Raw genomic sequence first — 10,442 nt, 5'->3', positions numbered from 1 at the left:
AGACGACGCAATCGCAACCACACTGCACAGTGCCTTAACCCATCTGGACAAGAGGAATACCTATGTAAGAATGCTGTTCATCGATTACAGCTCAGCATGTAACACCATAGTACCCTCCAAACTCGTCATTTCAATAAGCATTACGGCTGGCCATGCTTTCCACCTGGTTACCCCTACCCCGATAGGGGTGTGAATTTTTATTAGCGGGGTGAATTTTTATTGAAATTCTCAATTATAGTGGATTTATCAGTGGTACCATTGTTTCCTAGCCTCAGTGCAGTGGGCAGCTGGGAGGAGCTGCTATTTTTCTCCATGGACTTTACAGTGTCCCAGAACTTTTTTGAGTTTGTGCTACAAGATGCAAATTTCTGCTTGAAAAGCTAGCCTTAGCTTTCCTAACTGCCAGTGTATATTTGTGCCCCACAATGCCCTGCACTCCCCACAGCAACTCGCCCAAGCCTCCCCATTTCTCCTTCACCCAAATCCAGATAGCTGATGTTCTGAAAGAGCTGCGAAATCTGGACCCCTACAAATCAGCTGGGCTAGACAATCTGGACCCTCTCTTTTTTAAATTATCTGCCGAAATTGTTGCAACTCCCATTACTAGCCTGTTCAAACTCTCTCTCGTATCATCTGAGATTCCCATAGATTGGAAAGCTTCCGCGGTCATCCCCCTCTTCAAAGGGGGAGACACTCTAGACCCAAACTGCTACAGACCTATATCTATCCTACCCTGCCTTTCTAAGGTCTTCGAAAGCCAAGTTAACAAATAGATTACCGACCATTTCAAATCCCACCGTACCTTCTCCGCTATGAAATCTGGTTTCAGAGCTGGTCATGGGTGCACCTCAGCCACACTCAAGGTCCTAAACGATATCATAACCACCATCGATAAGAGACATTACTGTGAAGCTGTATTCATCAACCTGGCCAAGGCTTTTGACTCTGTCAATCACCACATTCTTATTGGCAGATTCAACAGCCTTGGTTTCTCAAATGATTGCCTCACCTGGTTAACCAACTACTTCTCTGATAGAGTTCAGTGTGTCAAATCGGAGGGCCTGTTGTCCGGACCTCTGGCAGTCTCTATGGGGGATCCACAGGGTTCAATTCTGGGGCCAACTCTTTTCTCTGTGTACATCAATGATGTCACTTTTGCGGCTGGTGATTCTCTCATCCACCTCTACGCAGACGACACCATTCTGTATACTTCTGACCCTTCTTTGGACACTGTGTTAACTAACCTCCAGACGAGCTTCAATGCCATACAACTCTCTTTCCGTGGCCTCCAACTGCTCTTAAATGCAAGTAAAACTAAATGCATGCTCTTCAACCGATCACTGCCCGCACCTGCCCGCCCGTCCAGCATCACTACTCTGGACGGTTCTGACTTAGAATATGTGGACAACTATAAATACCTAGGTGTCTGGCTAGACTGTAAAACTCTCCTTCCAGACTCACATTAAGCATCTCCAATCCAAAATTAAAACTAGAATCGGCTTCCTATTTCGCAACAAAGCATCCTTCACTCATGCTGCCAAACATACCCTCGTAAAACTAACCATCCTACCGATCCCCGACTTCGGCGATGTCATTTACAAAATAGCCTCCAACACTCTACCCAGCAAATTAGATGTAGTCTATCACAGTGCCATCCATTTTGTCACCCAAGCCCCATATATTACCCACCACTGCGACCTGTACGCTCTCATTGGCTGACCATCGCTTCATACTCGTCGCCAAACCGACTGGCTCCAGGTCATCTACAAGTCTCTGCTAGGTAAAGCCCCGCCTTATCTCAGCTCACTGGTCACCATAGCAGCACCCACCCGTAGCACGCGCTCCAGCAGGTATATTTCATGAGTCACCCCCAAAGACAATTCCTCTTTTGGTCGCCTTTCCTTCCAGTTCTCTGCTGCCAATGACTGGAACAAACTGCAAAAATCACTGAAGCTGGAGACTCATATCTCCCTCACTAGCTTTAAGCACCAGCTGTCAGAGCAGCTCACAGATCACTGCACCTGTACATAGCCCATCTGTAAACAGCCCATCCAACTACCTCATCCCCATACTGTATTTTTTTATTTTATCTTGCTCCTTTGCACCCCAGTATCACTTGCACATTCATCTTCTGCACATCTACCATTCCAGTGTTTAACTGCTATATTGTAATTATTTTGCCACTACGGCCTATTTATTGCCTTACCTCTCTTATCTTAACTCATTTGCACTCACTGTATATAGACTTTTCTTTTTTTCTACTGTATTATTGACCGTATGTTTGTTTATTCCATGTGTAACTATGTGTTGTTGTATGTGTCGAACTGCTGTGCTTTATCTTGGCCAGGTCGCAGTTGTAAAAAGAACTTGTTCTCAACTGGCCTACCTGGTTAAATACAGGTGAAATAAACATTTTTTTTTTTAAGTCTCTGAATATCCTTGAGTGGCCCATCCAGAGCCTGGTCTTGAACCCAATCAAACAGACCTGAAAATAGCTGTGCAGCAACGTTCCCCATCCAAGCTGACAGAGCTTGAGAGGATCTGCAGAGAAGTATCGGAGAAACTCCCCAAATACAGATGTGCCAATCTTGTCGCGTCATACCCAAGAAGACTTGATGCTGTAATCGCTCCCAAGGTGCTTCAACAAAGTACTGAGTAAAGGGTCTGAATATTCATGTAAATGTGAAATTTTCGTTTTTTATTTTTAAGAAAATAGCAAGAATGTCCAAAAACCTGTTTTTTGCTCTGTCATTAAGGGGTATTGTGTGTAGATAGATGAGTGAAAAAAAACATTTAATCCATTTTAGAATAAGGATGCAACATAACAAAGCGTGTAAAAAGTCAAGGGGTCTGAATACTTAGCCTTGTTATTGTTATATTATTGTGTTACTTTTTTCCAACTTTTTTATTTTATTACTTACTTAAAAACAAACTCTGCATTGTTGGTTAAGGGCTAAGTAAGCATTTCATGTCAGGTCTGTATTTTATTTTATTTAACCTGTTCTTTCCATGACATAGACTGACCAGGTGAATCCAGGTGAAAGCTATAATCCCTTATTGATGTCACGTGATAAATCCTGTCACGTCCCCTTCTCTGGCGCTCGAGGTCGCCAGGCTCCTCATCATTACATACACCGGTCACCATTGTTACGCACACAAGCGCTTCATCGGACTCACCTGGACTCCATCGCGTCATTGATTGCCTCCCCTATATCTGTCACTTCCTCAGTTTCATTCCCGTGTCTGCATTCATGTTGTTTGTTTCTCTTGTCCAGACGCTGTCCTTGTTTAGTTTCATGTCTATTTATTATTAAATCCTCACTCTGTACTTGCTTCCCGTCTCCCAGTGTCTGTGGTTACGGAACCGTTACAAAATCCACTTCAATCAGTGTAGAGGAAGGCGAAAAGACAGGTTAAATAATAATTTTTAAGCCTTGAGACATGTATTGTGTATATGTGCCATTCAGAGGGTGAATGGGAAAGACAAAATATTTAATTGCCTTTGAACGGGATATGGTAGTAGGGGCCAGGCGCTCCGGTTTGTGTCAAGAACTGCAACACTACTGGGTTGTTCATGCTCAACAGTTTCCTGTGTGTATCCAAAATGGTCCACCACCCAAATTTTGGACATCCAGCCAACTTGACACAACTGTGGGAAGCATTGGAATCAACATAGGCCAGCATCCCTGTGGAACGCTTTCGACACCTTGTAGAGTCCATGCCCCGACGAATTGAGGCTATGAGGACAGAAGGAGGGAGGGTGCAACTCAATATTAGGAAGGTGTATGACAAGTAGTATGGCGCTGTGGCACAGAGTATTGTTTCTGCATCCTATTTAAAGTATTCTCATTAAAATTAAAATAAATCACCTGTTCAGAGAAATTTGTCATTGAAGTTGTTAGGTTTATGTCCCATCCTACATCCTGATATCACCAGGTTCTGACCACCAGATAGTATTTTTTTTCAATTATTTTTTTTTTTTTACATTTACAGTAACGTGTATGTGGATTGTTCTAAAATGTGGTAGATTCATGCAGAAATAGGATCATTTTGTCTGCTAGGATGGCATTGAGGCCTGTCAGTTAGTCTGTTTTAACAGATGCTAGGGATGCCATCTGTGGGATAAAAGCTTTTAATCACAGATAAATCCATTGGACTGTGCAGCAAAGGCATTTAAGAGCTTAAAAAGCAGTCCCTCTGGGAGACTTTCACATGCTTAACCATGCTGATTTCGACTTCACCACTACATCGATAGGCTATCGTTTTTGTAAAAGTAATTGATAGGCCCTACAAAAATTCACTTGGAGTAATACCAAAGAGCAATGACCATTGCTTGTCTGTCTTTGGCAGGCTAAAATGACAGTCATGCATAAACATGGCTCCTGTATGAAAGTTTTGGTACTTGTGGGAGGGACTAATTTAGGTCACACTTCCTTATTGATTGGTTGGCATAAGCAAACGTGACAGTCCCCTTCAAATAATTGTCTGGTAAGAATAACTAACTTGCCATATACCTATATTTTCCCTATTAAACAGAGAAATATGTAATAATTGATATAGTTTAGGAGCGAAGAGGTGACATATCGCTTGAAGAGCAACTCCTACTTCCGTGTTGTCCCTCAATGTAAAGCAGTCCTATTACAGGAAGCTGTAGCCTAATCTGTAGGGGTTAATCCGCGCAGTTTACAGGTATTTAACCATCAAAGTCTTCGAATGTTACATTGTATCGTTGAGCAACATACGTTAGAATCTATATCAATGTTCGTGACATTCGAATCCACCGAGTAATTTTTTATTTATTTTTTAAATACATACATAGGTAGGTTGCGCTATAGTCTATCATATTGCCATTTATGTAGGTGATGTTAAAACGTAGACTTTTGAATAAACCTTTAATTTAGCTTACCCAACGTTTTAGCGAATTTACGACTTGAACTCATGTTCATGATTTAATGTTACAGTGTGCCCTTGATCGACCCTCTTTCAATGTAATTTGATGAAGTGAAGGAGCAGCGATTTCGGAGAATACGGACGATATAAGCTACATGTAGCAAAACAGAAGATTCAATCGCTGCCCACGTCAGAGGAACTGCGGTACATTAGCGGAAGAATGCCAGCGGGTAAGTGAAGTGATTGTTTTTGAAGAATGTTTTAAATTGAAAGGTTGTGGTACTTGTTGTCAACAGCGGTAAATTGACGAAGGGGATCGCTTGTTCAACCCATAGCGTATTTCACAATGAGTCATTAGTCCATCCAAAGGTGTTCAAAGCATGGTTTTGATGGAATTATCAGGGCCATCAATAATTGTTTAAAATCGAGCAGACATTTATTGGGTGCACAAGGAAATCGCTCTGTTGCGTCGTTTGTGTGTCGCAACATTGTGTGTTCACTCAACTCAAATATGAGAGATTCTATAGGCATTGGTGGAATTAGCCTTGTATATATTAAATTGTGGTGTTTGAATTGGTTGTCAGTACCTTGACTTGAAGACTACGTTTAGGACTGTGGGCAATATGACATAAAATAAAAAAGGTAAACGCTAGGCGCAAATTTAGGCCTGGGTTCTGATTGACAGTGGATGTGTTTGCACGTTCTTGGGTCTAGGTCAAAGATTAAGGGCTGGGTTCAATCTGTATCGCTGACGGGAAACGCACTTTTCACGCCATTTCGATAATTGTGACGTTTTCGTAGCAGGGTAGGAGACTGCGGTTAGGGTTGGAGAAAATGCTCTCCTAACCTGCGACGAAAATCACGGTCTCAAAGTGGCTTGAAAATAATGTGGCCCTATAACTGAATTATGTTCAAATTTTAAAGGTCATTTCTGCAACCAGCGGGAACATTGCCTTCTAAATTGTCAATTGCGCTATACAGCGCATCTTCAGGCTACGGATTGAATAGAGCCCTAATTTGACTGTAAACCACTATAAATTCTTCTCACATGCTTCACGATGAAGCTATCTAAACAAATGCATATCTTTTCACAATTTTGAGCCAGGACGTCTTTGAGTCTTAATCCGGAGCAGATATTAAAAAAATTGGGGAAAATGTGGTCACATAAACTGAGGGAGATTTGAACGTAATTATGTTACCAAACTTTGCATCGGCACAGTTCTTCCAGTAAATGTGTTTTTGTGACACATTCTGTGTACATTTTCGTAGTAGTCCTTGTGCATAAAAGTGTATGGTTTTTTGAATTTGAAATCAATGGTATTTGTTTTGCATTTTACATTTTAAAGTGAGAAATCTGAGTCTCCGGGTCATTCTGTTACTGTGGAATTGCCCAGCTGTAACATGATAGCCTCATACATTGATATTGTTTAGGCCAATGCATCAGTGGAATGTTTGTGTAAATGCTCAAAGTGTGTGTGTTAGAGCAGGGGTTTTCAAACTTTTCTTTCCCCGGCAAAGCGGCGACCCAGGGATGTTTGCAACCCCCCCCCCCCCAGAAAATATTCAAAACATTTTTTTAATGAAAATATTTGTAGACAGTTTCATTATGTTGACCTCACCACAGTTCATTGGAAGTGTAAACTCGATCATACCTTTCTAGCTATCTTGGCAGCATAGAGAAAATGTTGCTGTTGTAGAGCAAATTTCAGCAATTCAAAATTGTTCTATTGAGCTATAAGACAATTGTTTAGTTTTATAGCTAATGTCCTGCAATTCTATGCATTTTGCCATGGCTAGTCCTGTGTTCTTCTGCTCAAACACAAAATCAATGGGCATTTCTCCTGAATTCCTGTTTTTTGGAATTTCAGATTCTCCCTGACTGTCTAGCTTTTATTTGATTGTTAGTTCTCAAAGATGGTATAATACAAAACGTGTATGTGGTTTCTTTGCAGCAATTTGACCATGAAGGCCTGATTCACGCAGTCTCCTCTGAACAGTTGATGTTGAGATGTGTCTGTTACTTGAACTCTGAAGCATTTATGTGGGCTGCAATTTCTGAGTCTGGCAACTGTAATGAACTGCAGAGGTAACTGCAGAGGTACCTCTCTGCAGCAGAGGTAACTCTGGGTCTTCCTTTCCTGTGGTGGTCCTCATGAGAGCCAGTTTCATCATAGCGCTTGGTGGTATTTGCAACTGCACTTGAAGAAACTTTCAAAGTTCTTAAACTTCAATCTGAATTGATTGACCTTCATGTCTTAAAGTAATGATGGACTGTAATTTATCTTTGCTTATTTGAGCTGTTCTTGCCATAATATGTACTTAGTCCTATTTTTGTAAAATACCATCTTCTGTATACCACCCCTACCATGTCACAACACAACTGATTGGCTCAAAGGCATTAAGACATAAATACATTAACCTTTAACAAGGCACATCTGTTAATTGAAATGCATTCCAGGTGACTGCCTCATGAAGCTGGTTGAGAGAAGGCCAAGAGTGTGCAAAGCTGTCAAGGCAAAGGGTAGCTACTTTGAAGAATCTCAAATCTCAAATATTTAGACTTATGACTGGTACCGTATATGAGTTAGAATACAATCAGAAGATATCTTTATCTGGTTTGGGTCATTAAAGTTGACACTGAAACTGAAAATTACCACTTAGACGCCCCGCCTAAAAATTCTCTACACAGGAAAAAACCCTGTAATTAGCTCCAGTGCCTGTAATTTCCTCCATATTAAAGGGATGGTTTGAGATTTTGTCAATGAAGCCATTTATCTACTCATTAACACCTAAAGTGTTAAGCACCTCAATTAAGTAATTAGCCAAGACAAAACCGTTGCCATTATGTCCGCCAAGGCTTGACTGAAGCTGGGGAAGTTATAAAAAAAGTCTCCTCAGCTGATTGGTGTAGTGCTTTGTTTTGTGTCTTCCCATTGTTTCCCTGCACACTATTGTTCAGTTGAGAACTCCACATGTTCCCTGTTTCAAAGTGTAGGCCTAAATGTTTTCCACAGACGAAGGCCTTGTTTACACTGAAGACTAATGGAGATGACAATTTGGATTGTTTTTAGAACATTCCCTTGGGTGAAGTTGCCCTAGAGGGCCTGGACACTGATCTTGGGTCGGTGTAGCATTTTCCCAACTGGTTAAATATGATCGACAAATGAGGCCCATTGAGTGCCCCCATTGTTGAAGGGCATACTATGATCTGTTTACACACACTATTAATTCTTGAGGTCGTGCAGTGTCTACTGGTTTTATCTTCTCACTGGTAGTCCATGATTCAATGAATTACAGGTCTTTCAATCATTGAATTTAAGGTCCTTCATTTACCATCAAGTCCAAACACACATCTGGGTTGTGACTGGTAGGGAAGAAACATTTTGAAATGGCGAGGTACTACCTGAACTTGTTAGATAAGTGATGTTCATTTTTATTTTACTTTAGCGCGCCTTACTGAACAGGATCCTGGTTTCCCAAGTGTAGGCCCAAATCCTTTTTAGACAAATTCCAGACATACGCGTGCGTCACCAGACTCAATTCCCCGGATGGCTAACTCTGGAAATCCGTTCGGTCTGCATTTTCATTTAAAGGTTCTAAAGGTGCATGTTTTGGTGCCGCTAGGGCAGTTCAGACAGCTGGTTGATTACTTATCTTAAATTGCTTGTAAATATTGTATGTTTTTATTGCGTTGGAATTGTAAATATTGTGTGCTGGGCGCCCTTGCAAAGGAAGCTTTGGTCTCAATGGGATTTCCCTGTTTCATTCCAAGTGCATTTATTTATTATTTTTTTACCTTTTATTTAAGCAGAAGCAAACAAGCCTAAACGGGGAGGGACCTACCTAAATTTGTCAATTTTAAGAAACTCATTTGTTTTCTGGTACGAAATGTTTTTCAACGTTGTACATTAATGAATACACCCCATAGTAGCGTTGCACCCCTGGAAGACTGGTCACATTCAGTAGCACACAATGTGAGGGCACCCAAACCTTTCCAATCAGAACCGTTTCTCCTATGTCTGCCTGCTGAATGCAACCCTGGTCAAGTGTTGCAACTTTGAAATGAGTCAACTGATGTCGACGCTTATTACACATGAAATTCAGATTCATGTCTAGATGCATCCCAAAATGTAATGGCGGTTGCTTCAAATTGCAAATTCAGTCGCCTTTTCTCCATTGTTACTATTGTCTTTGTGTATAGAAAACTTAACACAGGCTTCTTTGCTAATTCAATGGAGTCAAGGGATGATGGGCCTTGCCAGAGAATGGATTTGATATACATACACCCTGCTGTCTGTCTTTGAGATGCTAATTGTGAAACTCAAATGCATTAAAAAGGCAACTCTTACATTGGGCTGCATTGTGTTGATCTTCTATTAAGGAATTGGATGTTTGGTGGTACAGGCACATTTAGGATCGTTCCCCCTTTTTCGCAAGCTGTAATTTGTATGCATCGCCAAAGACTCATTCGGTAAAGAAGGATTTGGCTTAAATATCTATAAATCTAATGCTTTTCCATCGCCTATGTCACGTTGCATCTTTTGGGGAATGGAATTGTATGCTTGTGTGGGATAAGATTCATTTTCCCTTTGTGAAGTTTCCTGTTTTGGGGGATTTTCACTTTTTTAAAGTAGACCTATTTTTGTGTATGTGTGTTTCGTATTTCACTGGGTCTTTGTCATTATTTTTGCAGAGCGGATTGTTGAAGTAAACACTAACATTATAACCCACTGCAAAGAGTTGTCCCTGGTCTGCCTCCTGCATTGTACTACACAGAGCACCAAGGAAGTCAAGCATATAAGCACAGTGTTAGTATGACCAGCTTGCAAAATCAGCAGTGAAATGTAAGCGAACACTTAAGTTATTAAGCTAACACAAGTAGCTTGTGTGTTTGACATATTTGGCCTATTGGTGATGTTGGCATGGCTAGCCTCAGGAAAGTAGGTTACACGGGCATTAACTTATTGCGTGAAGTATGTATTTCCATAGCTTATCAGAGGGTGAGAGCTCCCAAATACTTTGATACTGATGGTATAGGCTACTGCTAGCTGGCTGGCTGGCTAGCTTGCTAGCTGGGTGGGTGGGTAGGTGGCTGCCTAGCTGTCTGGGTGGGTAGGTGGCTGGCAGCCAGCTGTCTGGTTGGGTAGGTGGCTGGCTAGCGAGTCACTACTGGTCCGGATCACCTGCCAGAGCGAGGCTAACACTCTAGCCGTCCGCGAACCCACCAGACAGTTAGCCAGGCCAGCAAGTACAAGCGACAGACAGCTAGAAATCGCAGGAGTCTTTGCCGCCATCTCTCAGACCTCCCTGCGGCTCCCCTGACAGAGGACAGTATAGAAAGTATGCAGCCGAGTACCGCTGCCCACGCCACGCACAGCTAACGGAGCCCTCACCCAGCATCCGAGTAGCTTGGCACCCGTAGTGGATGCTAGCATGTGCCAGACAGCATACCGCAGACCAGTTTACCCACGGACTTGTAGCTGACACCGCGCACACAGACAGCTCAGCCACGCTACTTTCCCCAGGATTACAGCGGACCACAGATCATGCTG

The 10,442-nt window shown here is 42.0% G+C and overlaps 1 protein-coding gene across 3 annotated transcripts in view; it reads left to right on the top strand.

Moving 5' to 3' along the window:
• The first annotated feature begins 4,577 nt into the window (after nt 1-4,577).
• The window catches only part of efr3a (EFR3 homolog A (S. cerevisiae)), a 219,733-nt gene continuing 213,868 nt past the window's right edge, over nt 4,578-10,442 (top strand). The window contains exons 1-2 of one of the 3 annotated variants that reach the window (XM_023976991.2): nt 4,578-4,689; nt 5,003-5,120. In XM_023976991.2, coding sequence (XP_023832759.1) covers nt 5,111-5,120 — 10 coding nt within the window. In that variant the 5' untranslated portion in view covers nt 4,578-4,689; nt 5,003-5,110. Of the gene's footprint in view, nt 4,820-4,961; nt 5,121-10,442 lie in introns of all 3 variants that reach the window. The other 2 variants (XM_023976989.2, XM_023976990.2) reach the window with 2 other exon arrangements.

The sequence above is a fragment of the Salvelinus sp. IW2-2015 genome, linkage group LG32, assembly GCF_002910315.2.
Source record: "Salvelinus sp. IW2-2015 linkage group LG32, ASM291031v2, whole genome shotgun sequence".
Taxonomy (NCBI): domain Eukaryota; kingdom Metazoa; phylum Chordata; class Actinopteri; order Salmoniformes; family Salmonidae; genus Salvelinus; species Salvelinus sp. IW2-2015.
Note: the sequence above shows the minus strand (reverse complement) of the source record. Positions and strands in the feature narration are given on the sequence as shown.